The following is a 17,494-nucleotide window of genomic DNA, read 5'->3' on the forward strand; positions in this document are numbered from 1 at the left end:
TGAAATTCAACTTGAAACTGATTCACAACATATTGATTTGGTCATAATAGTCAGGGAAATAACAGTCGGATATGAGGATATCAGTCACAGGTGAAATCAGACGAGCCAGGGTCAAGGTCAAAAGGGATTACGGTGAATATGAGGTCAGGAATCAAGTCTGTACAGAATTACCATCAAAATTCCCAGCAGTAAAGGGAAGCCAAACCCAATACATAAACTGGCAACTATCAGCAAACTGTTGGCAGTTTACATAGCAAGTAGTGCAGCTCTATATACCAGGAAGGAAGATGATTACTCCGCTGACACACACTCTACCTGACAGGGTGGCAAAACATGTCAGAGCCACACCAGTACCACTAACATAATAGTGCCTGTGGTGCCCAGTGATATCGGCAATGCCATCCCCGCGATCAATCTGAAAATCACAGAGAACACTATAGAAATATAGAAGGGTTTTATAGCTTTACATATCTATTTATTCTTGACATCATACCTAAAGGTGCTGGAACAATGGACTGAGCTCAACTGCAAGTGAGTAGCACAAATTCATTAATTCCATGTTCATACCAGACTCATTTAGTAATTGTTATTCTGGCCGGAGTTTAATGATACAATGATTTATGTTCTGCAGAATTATGATCATATTTTATAACATAGCCAAGATTTAATGCACATCAGTTAAGTGATTCAAGAATGCATAAAATGTAAATGTACTTGTGGTGTAAAATACAATCAGCAAGTATCTGTCAAGAAGTTTTTATTAGTTAACACAGAGCTGGAGGGATCTGTGAAAACAGCTGGTTGATCAGATGGTCGGAAAAAATGCAAGGTCTGATAAATGTTTTATTTTCGTCTCAAAGTAGACTATTCAAGGACAGTGTATTGGAGTTCACTTGACATCACTGTGATTAAGAAAAAAAAGCAATGTTGTATAAACGTCAAATCAATAAAACAAAAAAATATATAAATATCAGTTAAAGGGGCTGCCTGTAACTTTAAAGCAAACTCTAACAAGGTCAGGATAAAAAAAATAATATAAGTAATAGATAACTTCCTGACCAAGCCACTGTTCCGGACCCCTGGATTTTTCTTCCGGTAAGGGCAAAGTCGGAGAATTTGGGGAGGCATCATGTGAAGAAGAAACAAAGCTCAGCTGCAGCCTTCACATTCCACCTTAGCGGGAAGAGAGCATGTTTATATGACTCAAGGTGAAGGCTGTAGCAGTTTATGTTGGCTGCAGTGGTCTCATGATGCCTTCTGCAAGAAAAGCCAGAAGACTGGCAGGGAACACAGCGTGAATTGCAAAGAAGTGGTGCCGGTCCCTCTGGTAAGTATTCTTTTTTTTTAATCTGCCAAAAAACGCTTCACTCAATTAGACTGTTTTATATAATACGCACATTTTTTATATATATATATATATATATATATATATATATATATATATATATATACAGTTAGGTCCAGAAATATTTGGACAGTGACACAAGTTTTGTTATTTTAGCTGTTTACAAAAACATGTTCAGAAATACAATTATATATATAATATGGGCTGAAAGTGCACACTCCCAGCTGAAATTTGAGAGTTTTCACATCCAAATCGGAGAAAGGGTTTTGGAATCATAGCTCTGTAATGCATAGCCTCCTCTTTTTTAAGGGACCAAAAGTAATTGGACAAGGGACTCGAAGGGCTGCAATTAACTCTGAAGGCGTCTCCCTCGTTAACCTGTAATCAATGAAGTAGTTAAAAGGTCTGGGGTTGATTACAGGTGTGTGGTTTTGCATTTGGAAGCTGTTGCTGTGACCAGACAACATGCGGTCTAAGGAACTCTCAATTGAGGTGAAGCAGAACATCCTGAGGCTGAAAAAAAGGAAAAATCCATTAGAGAGATAGCAGACATGCTTGGAGTAGCAAAATCAACAGTCGGGTACATTCTGAGAAAAAAGGAATTGACTGGTGAGCTTGGGAACTCAAAAAGGCCTGGGCGTCCACGGATGACAACAGTGGTGGATGATCGCCGCATACTTTCTTTGGTGAAGAAGAACCCGTTCACAACATCAACTGAAGTCCAGAACACTCTCAGTGAAGTAGGTGTATCTGTCTCTAAGTCAACAGTAAAGAGAAGACTCCATGAAGGTAAATACAAAGGGTTCACATCTAGATGCAAACCATTCATCAATTCCAAAAATAGACAGCCCAGAGTTAAATTTGCTGAAAAACACCTCATGAAGCCAGCTCAGTTCTGGAAAAGTGTTCTATGGACAGATGAGACAAAGATCAACCTGTACCAGAATGATGGGAAGAAAAAAGTTTGGAGAACAAAGGGAACGGCACATGATCCAAGGCACACCACATCCTCTGTAAAACATGGTGGAGGCAACGTGATGGTATGGGCATGCATGGCTTTCAATGGCACTGGGTCACTTGTGTTTATTGATGACATAACAGCAGACAAGAGTAGCCGGATGAATTCTGAAGTGTACCGGGATATACTTTCAGCCCAGATTCAGCCAAATGCCGCAAAGTTGATCGGACGGCGCTTCATAGTACAGATGGACAATGACCCCAAGCATACAGCCAAAGCTACCCAGGAGTTCACGAGTGCAAAAAAGTGGAACATTCTGCAATGGCCAAGTCAATCACCAGATCTTAACCCAATTGAGCATGCATTTCACTTGCTCAAATCCAGACTTAAGACGGAAAGACCCACAAACAAGCAAGACCTGAAGGCTGCGGCTGTAAAGGCCTGGCAAAGCATTAAGAAGGAGGAAACCCAGCGTTTGGTGATGTCCATGGGTTCCAGACTTAAGGCAGTGATTGCCTCCAATGGATTCGCAACAAAATATTGAAAATAAAAATATTTTGTTTGGGTTTGGCTTTTTTGTCCAATTACTTTTGACCTCCTAAAATGTGGAGTGTTTGTAAAGAAATGTGTACAATTCCTACAATTTCTATCAGATATTTTTGTTCAAACCTTCAAATTAAACGTTACAATCTGCACTTGAATTCTGTTGTAGAGGTTTCATTTCAAATCCAATGTGGTGGCATGCAGAGCCCAACTCGCGAAAATTGTGTCACTGTCCAAATATTTCTGGACCTAACTGTATATATATATATATATATATATACACATACATACACACACTGCAGTTCAAAAGTTTAGGGTCACTCAGATATTTCCTTATTTTTAAAAGAAAAGCACTTTTTTTTTTCAAAGAAGCTAAAAATTAATTTAAACAGTAGTACACTCTATAGATTGTTAATTTGGTAAATGACTATTCTAGCTGCAAATGTCAGGTTTTTAATGCAATATCTACATAGGTGTATAGAGGCCCATTTCCAACAACCACCACTCCAATGTTCTAATGGTACATTGTGTTTGTTAACTGTGTTAAGGTACCGTCACACATAACGAGATTGCTAGCGAGATCGCTGCTGAGGCATGGTTTCTGTGACGCAGTAGCGATCCCGTTAGCGATCTTGTTATATGTGACACCTACCAGCGATCAGGCCCCTGCTGTGAGATCTCTAGTCGTTGCAGAATGGTCCAGGCCATTTTCTTCAAAGACGATGTCCTGCTGGGCAGGACACATCGCTGTGTTTGACACTGTGTGACAGGGTCACAGTGACTGCTGAGATCGTTATACAGGTCACTACTGCGACCTGTATCGTTCCTGCATCGTTGGTAAGGTCTGACTGTGTGACATCTCACCAGCGACCTCCCAGCGACTTACCAGCGATCCCTATCAGGTTGCATTGTTTTCGGGATCGCTGGTAAGTCGTTGTGTGTGACTGGGCCTTAGGCTAATGGATGTTTAGAAATCCCTTGAAAACCCTTGTGCAAGTATGTTAGCTGAAAACAGTTTTGCTGATTAGAGAAGCTATAAAACTGACCTTCCTTTGAGCTAGTTGAGAATCTGGAGCATTACATCTCTTGGTTCCATTAAACTCTCAAAATGGCCAGAAAAAGAGATCTTTCATGGGAAACTCGACAGGCTATTCTCGTTCTTAGAAATGAAGAATATTCCATGTGAGAAATTGCCAATAAACTGAAGATTTCCTACAACGGTGTGTACTACTCCCTTCAGAGGAGAGCACAAACAGGCTCTAACCAGAGTAGAAAGAGAAGTGGCAGGCCCCGCTGCACAACTGAGCAACAAGACAAGTACATTAGAGTCTCTAGTTTGAGAAATTGATGCCTCACAGGTCCTCAACTGGCAGCTTCTTTAAATAGTACCCGCAAACGCCAGTGTCAACATCTACAGTGAAGAGGCAACTCCGGGATGCTGGCCTTCAGGGCAGAGTGGCAAAGAAAAAGCCATATCTGATATTGTCTAATAAAAGGAAAAGATTAATATGGGTAAAAGAACACAGACATTGGACAGGGGAAGATTGGTAAAAAATGTTATGGACAGATGAATCGAAGTTTGAGGTGTTTAGATCACACAGAAGAATAATTGTGAGACGCATAACTACTGAAAAGATGCTGGAAGAGTGCCTGACGCCATCTGTCAAGCATGGTGGAGGTAATGTGATGGTCTGGGGTTGCTTTGGTGCTGGTAAAGTGGGAGATCTGTACAATGTAATAGGGATTTTGAATAAGGAAGGCTATCACTCCATTTTGCAATGTCGCGCCATACCCTGTGGACATTGGAGCCAATGTCATCCTACAACAGGACAATGACCCAAAGCACACCTCCAAATTATGCATGAACTATTTAGGGAAGAAGCCGGCAGCTGGTATTCTATCTGTAATGGAGTGGCCAGCCCAGTCACCAGATCTCAACCCTATTGAGCTGTTGTGGGAGCAGCTTGACCGTATGGTACGCAAAAAGTGCCCATCAAGCCAATCCAACATGTGGGAGGGGGGAGGCATGGGGTGAAATATCTCCAGATTACCTCTGCAAATTAACAGCTAGAATGCCAAAGGTCTGCAAAGCTGGAATTGCTGCAAAGGGAGCAATCTTTAACGAAAGAAAAGTTTGAAGGAGAAAAATATTATTTCAAGTAAAAATCATTATTTCTAACCTCGTCAATGATTGGATATACTTTCTATTCATTATGCAACTCATTTGATAAATAAAAGTATGATTTTTCAAGGAAAAGACAAAGTTGTCTGGGTGAACCCAAACTTTTGTACTGTAGTGTATATATCTATAGATATATATAGATATATACAGTTAGGTCCAGAAATATTTGGACAGTGACACAATTTTCGCGAGTTGGGCTCTGCATGCCACCACATTGGATTTGAAATGAAACCTCTACAACAGAATTCAAGTGCAGATTGTAACGTTTAATTTGAAGGTTTGAACAAAAATATCTGATAGAAATTGTAGAAATTGTACACATTTCTTTACAAACACTCCACATTTTAGGAGGTCAAAAGTAATTGGACAAATAAACCAAACCCAAACAAAATATTTTTATTTTCAATATTTTGTTGCGAATCCTTTGGAGGCAATCACTGCCTTAAGTCTGGAACCCATGGACATCACCAAACGCTGGGTTTCCTCCTTCTTAATGCTTTGCCAGGCCTTTACAGCCGCAGCCTTCAGGTCTTGCTTGTTTGTGGGTCTTTCCGTCTTAAGTCTGGATTTGAGCAAGTGAAATGCATGCTCAATTGGGTTAAGATCTGGTGATTGACTTGGCCATTGCAGAATGTTCCACTTTTTTGCACTCATGAACTCCTGTGTAGCTTTGGCTGTATGCTTGGGGTCATTGTCCATCTGTACTATGAAGCACCGTCCGATCAACTTTGCGGCATTTGGCTGAATCTGGGCTGAAAGTATATCCCGGTACACTTCAGAATTCATCCGGCTACTCTTGTCTGCTGTTATGTCATCAATAAACACAAGTGACCCAGTGCCATTGAAAGCCATGCATGCCCATGCCATCACGTTGCCTCCACCATGTTTTACAGAGGATGTGGTGTGCCTTGGATCATGTGCCGTTCCCTTTCTTTTCCAAACTTTTTTCTTCCCATCATTCTGGTACAGGTTGATCTTTGTCTCATCTGTCCATAGAATACTTTTCCAGAACTGAGCTGGCTTCATGAGGTGTTTTTCAGCAAATTTAACTCTGGCCTGTCTATTTTTGGAATTGATGAATGGTTTGCATCTAGATGTGAACCCTTTGTATTTACTTTCATGGAGTCTTCTCTTTACTGTTGACTTAGAGACAGATACACCTACTTCACTGAGAGTGTTCTGGACTTCAGTTGATGTTGTGAACGGGTTCTTCTTCACCAAAGAAAGTATGTGGCGATCATCCACCACTGTTGTCATCCGTGGACGCCCAGGCCTTTTTGAGTTCCCAAGCTCACCAGTCAATTCCTTTTTTCTCAGAATGTACCCGACTGTTGATTTTGCTACGCCAAGCATGTCTGCTATCTCTCTGATGGATTTTTTCTTTTTTTTCAGCCTCAGGATGTTCTGCTTCACCTCAATTGAGAGTTCCTTAGACCGCATGTTGTCTGGTCACAGCAACAGCTTCCAAATGCAAAACCACACACCTGTAATCAACCCCAGACCTTTTAACTACTTCATTGATTACAGGTTAACGAGGGAGACGCCTTCAGAGTTAATTGCAGCCCTTAGAGTCCCTTGTCCAATTACTTTTGGTCCCTTGAAAAAGAGGAGGCTATGCATTACAGAGCTATGATTCCTAAACCCTTTCTCCGATTTGGATGTGAAAACTCTCATATTGCAGCTGGGAGTGTGCACTTTCAGCCCATATTATATATATAATTGTATTTCTGAACATGTTTTTGTAAACAGCTAAAATAACAAAACTTGTGTCACTGTCCAAATATTTCTGGACCTAACTGTATTCTCTAAAAGCATGCAATTACGCAACGTGCGCACAAGCCCTTAATGTTAATTCTGAAAAGAAACTAAAGATTTTCTGACAAATCTGTTGGGCTGAACACTGTATTATAATATAATATATTTATACAGTCCTCAACATTGAAATCACAACACCAAGAAGGAAAAGTTGTGATATTAGAACACAGGATGGACAAACATAATAATGATATGCAAATAATGAAAAAATGTAAACACAATATTCAAAACATCTGGATTTAGTAAGTATTAGCTGTGAGCATCACGAACAGAAATCCTCGCACTTTCTCGCCTTAGCATATTATCATTGAGTTTATTAATGGTTGTCTGTCAAATATTCTGCTAGGCTGAATACACTTGGGTATGCAAATCATCAAGATCCACTGCTGGCAGCTCCCTTTGCAATTACCTTCCTATGATATCCAAGATGTGTAAAATGAAAGTCCAGAGATGCTGAAGAAGCATGAGCAACATGCATTTGGCATTGTGGTGTTGAAAAAATGTCTCCTGCATCACATTTGAGTAGTGGCTGGTTCCACGATGAAATCAAGGTAAAGCCAAGCTGTTACTGTATCTTGAATGAAGACTGGCGGAGTCCTGCTGTTGTACTGTTGCGGTGGTGGTTGGCACATGGCGTCGCACCGTAAAATGCTTCATTAAGTTAGGGAAGCACTCAGAGTTTCACCGTGACATCACAGTGGGCTTCATACAGTCTGATCAGAATGTTAAACTAAGAACTTCCAGTTCAGGTGTTTAAATTTTTGCCTAGCGGCATTAGATCAACTGATGATTTTTGGATGTGTGGTGAATGTCTAATTCTCCAGTTATTCTATATTGCAGTCTATCCCCCTCTGTCTTTTACTTGAACCAGCACTACTCCCATTTGGCACAGGCATTTCTAAGTAAAAGGAGACTGCAAGGAGGGGTTTTTCCTTTTTTGCTCTCAGTTCACATACTGGGAGCTTGTGGAAGGTGAGTTGTCCAGCTCCTTTCACATGGTGATATTGCTGTGTGGCAGCCTTTGTTGTGGTAGTTTTGTGTCGGTGGGGCAGTGTGGTCTGGAGTCATGTGGATTTAGCATTGAAGCATTGGTGTTGTGAGGCATCAGGTCATCTGGCCCGCTGGTGCACTGTCACTGCGGTGGTTGTTGGAATGCGGCACCGCACCATTTAAGGCTTCATATAAGGTAGGTACCTACTGAGAGGTTAGCCGTGACGTAACAGTGGGCTTCATACAGTTTGATCAGACTGTTAAATCAAGAACCACATGTTCAGGTATTTAAATTAGATCAACTGATGATTTGTGGATGTGCAGTTCACGTCTAATTCTCCAGTTATGCTACTATGCCACCCCACGCCTTAATCCCAGGAGTAGGTCAGGTGTTATGTTGGCTCATAAAGGCCTCTTCATCACGTTGCTGATGTTGTCTCTTCAGATTCTTAGTATAGCAAGTAATTACAAAGTCTAAGGTGCCAAACAATGTCTCCACAAACCTTGAAAAGCTTTTAGCACAGCTTCAGGTGATCCATTGACCTCACGCCACTTCTCTCAAACACAATCATGGTGCAGAGCAAGATGGTACTGGAGGCTGAAGTGGAGGTCTATTCTCTTCAATGATGAGTCCTACTTTTGTTTTGGAAATAAGGATAGCGGGAGATTGGTCTGGAGACCACGTAAGGAAGATTGGTCTGGAGACCATGTAACCAATGCCATGGAGAGGCTTTTACAAGGAAACATCATATCAGAATTATATAATATAAAGTAGCTTGGCCACTCTATTCTCCATTCCAGGTACACTAACAGCTTAGCTTTTCATTGATTTGGTGTTGGAACTACTAGTCCAGCCATTTCTCCATAGTGCCCCAGGAGCAATTTTTCAACACAATGCCCAGCCACATGATGCTTGTGCTTTTTTGAGCAGCCTGTGTGGCTTAAATGTGCTACCATGACCTGCAGCATCTGAACTTCGCTCCCATTGAACACATCTGAGATGTAATTGCAAAAGGAGCTGCCAGCAACAAATTTTGATGATTTCTGTGCCCAAGTACATTCAGTGTGACAAGACATTCCTCACACTATGCATCACTACTTAGCCATCTTTGGTGCACTGATACACAAGTAATAATAATAATAATAATAAAACCCAGAAGTTCTCTCTCGGATTCAGATCTGGAAACACGAGGGCCAGTCAATGGCACTAATGCCTTCATCATCCAGGAACTGCCTGCAGTGTGGCATTGTCCTATACCAGATTAAAAATGGGGCCTTAGGATTTCAACCCAATATCTAAGAGCAGACAGAGTACTATTGGATATTTCATGGAAATTTATATGACCGTCTAATTTTGTCCCTTCCCAGACTAAAACTAACTCAACACAAAATTGGTCATGCTGGTTAATGTGGCAGCCAGCATAATGTTCATATCTCCTAATTGTGAACCAGTCTCATCTGAGAATTGGAGGCCAAAGACATACCTGCCAATTTTAGTGTATACCTATTGATCACAGCTACCACTATGGGACATCAAACCTTCATAGCACCCCCATAGATTCTGACAGTTTGGTAAGAAACGTGTACACCAGTAGTGAGCTAGAAGTCTCTGGCAGTGTTCACCCTCTTCCTCCACCCAAAAGGAGCAGCTATCAATTGTGATGCTGGGGCTAATACCCATCTATAACTCTGTCCATTTCTTCTTGTATATCGACCATGTCCTGGTAGTTGCTCCATCTTCTTGCAATTCCTCAGCTACAAAGCAAACATAGGTATAAATGCATGTATCCCTACTGCTCCTTTCTTAAAGGGCCAGTGTGACACTCCCAGGAAGTGCCTCTCAGCCTAGGGCTAGCTCCCACTAGTGGAGTTCCCTTATCAACGTGTTTAGTTAGCAAGAGTTCCTGTGCCCTAGCTAGCTAGTTGTCAGTTCCCCTTGTCCGCTGTGCCTTACAGTGTACTATTTCCCTCAGCTACTAGTGACTGTGTCTGTACACCTCGGCTGAGCCTCCAGCCTTAGCCTTAGCTACCCCTGTGGCTTACACCACACCAGAGACTGTGCCTGTCTGCCCCAGCCATTCCTTGAGTCTCAACTACCCCGGTAGTTTACTCCATACCAGAAACTGTGCCTGTCCGCCCCGGCCATGCCTCGAGTCTCAGCTACCTCGGTGGCTTACGCAACACCAGAGACTGTGCCTGTATGCCCTGGCCACGCCTCCAACCTCATCTACCCCGGTGGCTTGCTACACCAGAGACTGTGTCTTTACCACCTGGCTGTACCTCAAGCTTCAGCTATCTCCGTGGTCCTTGCTACACCAAAGACTGTTCCTATCCCACCTGGTTGTGCCTCGAGCCTTAGCTAACCCGGTGACTTACGCCACACCCGAGACTGTGCCTGTCTGCCCCAGCCATGCCTCGAGCCTCAGCTACCCTGGTGGCTGATGCCACATCACAGACTGTGCCTGTACACCCTGGCCGTGCCTCCAGCCTCAGCTGCCCAGTAGTCCTTGCCACATCAGTGACTGCATCTCCATCCTGGCCATGCCACTTGCTTCAGCCTATCTGCTCCTGTGTCTGTCCTTGCCCTAAGGGTCAGCTGCCACAGTCCCGGTCACTGCCCTGGGAGTAGCACCTGGAATTCACCCCGCGATGGGCGCTTAGTCAAGCCCCTTCCACGTAAAAGGGTAGGCCCGGAGTCCCTCTGTGGTCCAGTGGGTTGACTTTAGCTTGCCAACTTACCATTTGCAGCGGCGAGCGTTACATCTGTGAAACTCAGAAGCCCCAAAGGAGGCATAGTGTGAAGTGTCAGGTTCTGCACTGTGAACAGCATCAGATGCCACCATGACACTCAACACGTTTAGAGCCAAACACTGTGTGATACTTGAAGGCCATTATAAAGCAAATTGGAGCCCAAAAATACTTGCAGAATACTCTTGGAGACTAGACAGGGAGGCGCCTGTGTGACGCTTGGACTGTTGAGTGTCCAACACGTGGCATGACAGATGCGCACAGACCAACGACTGTCCAGCACACAGCAAAATACACAGGTACAACGGGGATGGTAAAGAAGAGGAGGAATAGGGGTTGAGGAAACTGTGTCTTGTCCCTGAGCTCTCCTAACATCCTTATATGAGTCCTTTACCTCATCGCCATCATGTGGCTAGTACCTTACTGTCCCTCCACTCACCTTGGATAGTAACAAGGTTGGTGAGTACGCTAGACATCACCACTACGGTATTGACACAGAGGGGAAGTAAGACAAACAGCAAAGCATAGACAAAAGGATATACAAACAATTTTCCCTACTGCAGCCAGACACCAAGGTTGCAGCTGACTAGGCTCCAAAATGTAGCACTGCAACGGCTAAGCTCCAACAGGATAACACCAGCAGCTCCAACAAAACTTTCTCCCTCCACCGTGGTCAGAAACCGAGTGAGATTCTATTACCGACATCAGGTGATGGATCATATTACTGTTTAAAGGAGATGGGAGTGGTCATAAACCAGCTACTCTTAAGGTAAACTAACCAGGAGCTACTAGCAAGGAAAATGTCATTAACCCTCACTGCACCAACAGAAGGCAAAACACATTTAAAATAAGAGAGCAATGTGAATCTCCAGATCCACAGTTTTGTCACAAGCCTCTCAAGCGCAAGAGACACTCGTCACAGCCTACAGCTAAATATTCAAAAAATGTAACTTTTTTTTTAATATTTTTTAAAAAATGTATTTAGTAATTTCTGTTAATACAATTTTTCAAAAACTTAAATCTGTGTAACTCAAAATCCCTACCCAATTTAAAAATTCTCAAAACAGATTTGGAATCAGGGGACAAATTTCCATAAGAAGCAACCTATTTCAAGAGAGGCCGTACGGGGCACAGCCTTAAAAGGGAGGCCGACATGACTGGGTTAGGTCGGGAATAAGAGAGGGGGTTTTTAAAATGACGGGGGTTAGGCAGGGGTTAAAGATACTTAGATGGGGCAGGAATAGAGGAAGTTTGAATTGTGCATTATGGGCGTAGTTAGTGGGGGCGGGAACAATTAATGGGTTTATAAGGGGTGGTCAGTTAGTGGGGTCATCCATTTTGGCACAGAAAACGGTACAATCTACATGTCCTTGTGTGCCAGCTTACCTGCCCCAGAAAATGGAGTCTGTGGATGCCATTCTTCAACAGCTTAGAACCGCTGCCGGCCTGATGGGTTCAGACTGGCTCCAGGCTTCAGTGAACAGCCTGCTGCAAGGGGCCGGGGATGCTCCAGCTCAACCATCCCCCGAACCACGCCGGTCGCGGAGGACCAGGCCTCCGGCGCGCCTAAGCCCAGAAGCTATCCCTCGGGTCCGGCGCCGAATAAGGAGCCCCTCAGGGGACCCTTCAGGTCAGGGTGCCGCCAGGCCCGCCGCCTCGCGCCGGTCCCGTCCTGGGAGGAATCCTGCTTCACGGCGGGGCCTGCAGCAGAGGGAGGTGTCGGCCTCCCTCCCATCTAGGTCAACGCAGGAGGAGACAAGAACGGCGTCGGCAGGGGCTCAGGAGCCTGCATCGCCCGCCCGGCGCAGAGGAGAGGGAGCACGGAGATCACAGGCCGGGGTCTCTCAGCGTGGGTCACGGAGCAGGCAGCAGTCGGCAGCCCCTCCTCCCTCCATAGAAGAGAACAGATCATGCCCCCCTGCAAGGGATTGGTCCTCAGAGTTGTCTGTCTCCAGCCAGCAGACGCAGCCACACCCCCCGATGATGACAACTTCCGGCCAGCCGGGGCTGGCCCTCCCACAGCCAGTGTCAACATCCTGCCAACAGATGCTGGGCTTTCCTGGTCAGGCGATTCCTCCCGGCCAGCAGGTGCTGGGCCTGCCACCTTATGGCTTACCTCCCGGCCAGCAGGTGCTGGGCCTGCAATCACATGGATCACCTCCCGGCCAGCAGGCTCCCGGCCAGCAGGTGCTGGGCCTGCAACCCCATGGATTACCTCCCGGCCAGCAGGTGCTGGGCCTGCCACCTTATGGATCACCTCCCGGCCAGCAGGTGCTGGGCCTGCCACCTTATGGATCACCTCCCGGCCAGCAGGTGCTGGGCCTGCCACCTTATGGATTACCTCCCGGCCAGCAGGTGCTGGGCATGCAACCCCACGGTTTACCTCCCGGCCAGCAGGTGCAGGGCCTGCCATTACCAGATATGCCACCCGGCCAGCAGGAGCTGGCAAGGCTACAAGACCACGTCGAAAGCGATTCACTCGCATCGAGCCTCCTCCCTCAAGGCCGTGGGGGCTCTGCTAGAGTCGAATCGGAGGATGCAGGAAGACGTCAGGAACCAGGATCTTCGGCTGCTGGGCTCACAGCACCCAGGCAGCCAGGTGAGAACCCTTCTAATTTTTCTCTTAACCACATATTACCCTCCCCTTTACTTAGTGGTGCTGAGGGGCCGTCAGGGGGGGGGCCGTCAGGGGTAGATATGTTAGCACAGGGGTTGCGCACGCTAGCGGTTATTTTAGGTTCGGTGGGAGTCCAAGGGGGAATATCACCGGCGGTGGCATGGACGGGTAGCTCGAGCGTAGGTGCAGTATCGGCTGGGGGGCTTGGCGTGTTGTCTGGTGCAGTTGCCAATCCTTTGCCGGAAGTCGGGGTTCCAGCAGGGAGTGCGATTGGTGTCGGAGCACATAGTCAACCCCCTTCGGTTAGTCAGGGAGAAAAGGAAAACGACGACATGGTACGGCTAGATGATTCAGCAAAGGGGGAGGTGTACGTCTGCTTTGGGGGGCCGTTGGGGGCCCACCTTAAACAAGAAGTGCGGGAAAAGATATGGCGTAATGAGTACGTAGATATTTTTTCCCTTTTGCCATTAGAACGTTTTAATTTAGACCGGGCTAGGAAGGATGAAGGAAAGAAAGAGGACGAAGAAAAGAGGAGGTACCGTTTAATTCCACGGACCTTTTCTAACTGGCTGCAGGCATTCGCCATACTAGCCAGCGTGATAGGGGAAAAAGCACCGGATAATTGTTCCGGACTTTTTTGCTACATGGATGCTATTGGCGAAGCCTACAGGGTGTACGGGGGTCAGGGATGGCTTAGGTATGACGAACAATTTCGTCAACGCAAGGCGGTGCGTCCCAACATTCGTTGGGATCATAAAGATATCAGCCTTTGGATGAAGGTTTCTGCACCCAATAGGTCTGGTTTCGGTGGGCAGTCCTTTCCAGGGAGCGGAGGCGGCCCTGTCCAGGCTGGGCACACAGTTGCCCAGCAGAAAGGATTGTGCTTCCTATTTAATGAGGGGGCATGCAAGTTCGGGGGCAAGTGTAAATTCAAACACGAATGCTCTGTGTGCAATGGGAGTCATAGCGCATCCAAATGCTTTCGAGGAGGAAAGCAAAAAGGGGGAGATAATGCCGAAAAAAGGAGTGACACCGGTGCGGCTGGCAGAGATGCAGCATTTTCTAAATAGATACCCTGATCGGGCGGCGGCGTTATTGTTGGAAGACGGTTTTAAGCATGGTTTCAGGATTCCGTTTGTTGATAGGGAGTTTAGTTTTTGTACAAAAAATTTAAAATCGGCGTTAAGATTTCCGGAAGTTGTATCTGAGAAATTAATGAAAGAGGTTGCTTTAGGTCGCATGGACGGGCCTTTCTCTGTGGCTCCCCTAAGGAACCTAAGGGTTTCTCCGCTGGGCGTGGTTCCAAAAAAGGAGCAGAACAAATTTCGGCTTATCCATCACCTGTCATTTCCCAGGGGAGCATCTGTGAATGACGGGATTGATCCGGACCTGTGTTCAGTTATTTACACTTCGTTTGACTCGGCTATCGAATGGGTGAGAAAATTTGGAAAAGGAGCTTTGTTGGCAAAAACGGATGTTGAAGCGGCGTTCCGATTATTGCCGGTTCACCCAGATTGTCTGCATTTATTAGGGTGTTGTTGGAACGGAGGTTTTTTCATTGACCGGTGTCTGCCAATGGGCTGTTCTCTGTCGTGTGCCTATTTTGAGGCTTTTAGTACATTCGTGGAGTGGGTTGTAAAGGAGGTCTCGGGTGTGAAATCTTTTATACATTATCTAGATGATTTCTTGTGTATAGGCCCGGCCGATTCTTTCGAATGCTCCCTGCTACTGCATACCATGGAAACGGTAGCTCGGAGGTTTGGCATTCCATTGGCAGCAGATAAGACGGAAGGGCCGACTATGGTATTGAGCTTCTTAGGCATTGTCATTGATACAGTAGCTATGGAGTGTCGACTACCAGAGCAAAAAGTGGCAGAGCTTTTGGCGGAGGTGAAGAGAGCCAGGCAGTTACGAAAGATAACGTTGAGAGAACTTCAGTCGCTACTTGGGAAGTTAAATTTCGCCTGCCGCATCATGCCCATGGGCAGGGCCTTTTGCCGAAGGCTGGCAATGGCAACAGGTGGGGTAAAAGCTCCTCATCATTTCATTAGGTTGAAAAAGGAACTTAGGGAGGACTTGCAGGTGTGGGCTGATTTTCTGAAAGTTTACAATGGAAAGTCGTTGTGGATGGACCCTGTGGAAAAACTGAGTGTGGCAGGCCTATTCATAAGCACGGTGGGGGCTGAGGGTTTTGGAGCATACTGTCATGGCAGCTGGATTTATGGCAAGTGGCCAATGGAGTGGAGGTCCGCGGGTTTGTTGAAAAATGCGACATTGATCGAACTGTTCCCCCTGGTAGTGGCGTTGACACTTTGGGGTGACAGGTTCAGGAATAAAAAATTGAAGTTCTGTGGCAGCAATGAAAAAGTGGTGTCAGCAATTAATTCATTGTCAGCGGCGTCCCCCCCGGTAGTTAAGGTGTTGCAAAAACTGGTTCTTTTGTGTTTGTCTTTAAATTCTTGGTTGGTGGCGGAATTTGAAGCGGGGGCACATAATCTTATCGCTGATTCAATTTCTTGTTCACAGACGGCGCTTTTTCAGAGATTGGCACCTGCAGCAGAAGCCAAAGGTCTGACTTGTCCAATGGAGTTGTGGGTTCTGCCATTCGAGCGGCAAGGAAGCTGATTTCCGGATCATTATCAGGTGGTACCTGGTCAGCCTACTCTCAGGCTTGGAAAGTTTGGGAGGATTGGAAGTTATCTGTAGGGGGCGACATGGAGGACGATGGTCGGTTGTTAATGCTAGTAGGCCATTATTGGGAAGCTGGTTGGTCGGTTCCAAAAGTTAATCGTTTTTTAGCTGGTTTAGCCTTTGGCTTCAAGGTTAGGGGCCTTAAGGATGTAACAAAATCCTTTTTAGTCGCGCAAGCGCTAAAAGGATGGAGGAGAGGTTGGAAAGTGGAAGATAAGAGAAGACCAATTTCTTACGAATTGCTGTTGAGTTTGGGGAGGCAAGTGGATAGGGTTTGTACTTCTATTTGGGAGAAGCGTCTCTTTAAGTTAGCTTTTTCCTTGGCATTCTTTGCAGCTTTGCGGTTAGGGGAGCTGGTGTGCACCTCCAGATTTAAAAGGGATGGTCTATCGAGGGATAGTGTCGATCTTTATGAGGACAGGATTGAAATATTAATTCGTTCTTCTAAAACTGATCAGTTAGGAAAAGGTTGCAGAGTGGTGGTGTTTGGAGTCCCCGGATCGGCGATGTGTCCGGTCCGTTGTTTAAGGGAATTCGGTTCAGTAGCTGGAGGGGCTAACATTCCGTTGTTGGTACATGCGGATGGTTCCTCATTGTCTCGATTTCAATTTATATCTATTTTCAAACGCTGTTTGGAGCGGGGTGGTTTCTCATCAGCGGATTTTGGCAGCCATTCTTTTAGAATAGGCGCAGCCACTGAAGCAGCCAGGAGAGGGCTCAGTGATGAAGTGGTAAAAAGGATTGGAAGGTGGGAATCTGGAAGATTCAAGTCATATGTGCGAATTGACAGGTTGTGAAATGTGAAAATGTTTTTACTTTATGTTTCAGTGTCCGGTTTCTTCTTAGTTTTTTCTTTTGTTATTCCCTCAGGTGCTGGCCCTCTTCTAGTGTGGATCATGGGGCATTCTTTTGTCTTCTGGGCGGCATTGCGGGCTGCAGTTCGTCCGAGCGGTAGGCAATTACATTTCTCTAGGGAGGATGCTATACTTCGCTGGATTGGTAAACGTGGCATGGCATGGAAACAGTTCCTGCCTGAATTTAATTTTTTTGCGAGGCTGGATCGGGCCCCTGATGTGCTAGTGTTGCATATCGGGGGCAACGATCTGGGAAAAAGGCCTTTTCGGGAGCTGATAAAAGATATTAAATTTGATCTCTTGCGGTTGTGGGCAATGTACCCAAAGGTAACAACAGTGTGGTCGGATATTGTCCCAAGGAAGGTCTGGCGAGATGCAAGGTCCGTAGATAGGATAAATAAGGCGCGCGTTAAGGTAAATAGAGCCGTGGGTCGCTTTATGGCCAGAAACGGGGCAGTGGCGGTCCGTCATCCGGATTTGGAGTCGGGGGATGGAGAATTTTGGAGACGGGACGGAGTCCACCTAAATGCAGTGGGTTTGGACATATGGTGTGTGTCAATACAAGAAGGCATTGAGGTCGCTCTAAAGTTGTGGAGGGACATAAATGTTTGAGGTTTGCAAAACATTTATGCTGGTGGCGAAGGGGAGGAGGGTCCTCGAAGTTGGAATTTGCGGTTTGTGGCGGAACGGTGGGGGGGAACCCGTCAGGTTCTGGACCCCTCATGTGCACTCTTTATATGCCGGCGGGTAG

At 45.7% G+C, this 17,494-nt stretch overlaps 1 protein-coding gene across 2 annotated transcripts; it reads left to right on the forward strand.

Moving 5' to 3' along the window:
* Positions 1-11,980: 11,980 nt before the first annotated feature.
* On the forward strand, positions 11,981-16,824 carry LOC142301493 (uncharacterized). Of its 2 annotated transcripts, none has more exons than XM_075342494.1 (2): positions 11,981-13,180; positions 15,725-16,686. In XM_075342494.1, exons 1-2 carry the CDS (start codon positions 12,031-12,033, stop codon positions 16,684-16,686), a joined length of 2,112 nt encoding a protein of 703 aa, XP_075198609.1. In that variant the 5' UTR covers positions 11,981-12,030. The 2 variants fall into 2 exon arrangements, 1 of the variants encoding a protein (XP_075198609.1); XR_012752817.1 differs by lacking the exon at positions 15,725-16,686 and adding an exon at positions 16,760-16,824 and having other exon boundaries at positions 13,096-13,180.
* The last annotated feature ends 670 nt before the right edge of the window (positions 16,825-17,494 follow it).

Source organism: Anomaloglossus baeobatrachus, chromosome 1 (genome assembly GCF_048569485.1).
Source record: "Anomaloglossus baeobatrachus isolate aAnoBae1 chromosome 1, aAnoBae1.hap1, whole genome shotgun sequence".
In the NCBI taxonomy this organism is placed as follows: Eukaryota; Metazoa; Chordata; class Amphibia; order Anura; family Aromobatidae; genus Anomaloglossus; species Anomaloglossus baeobatrachus.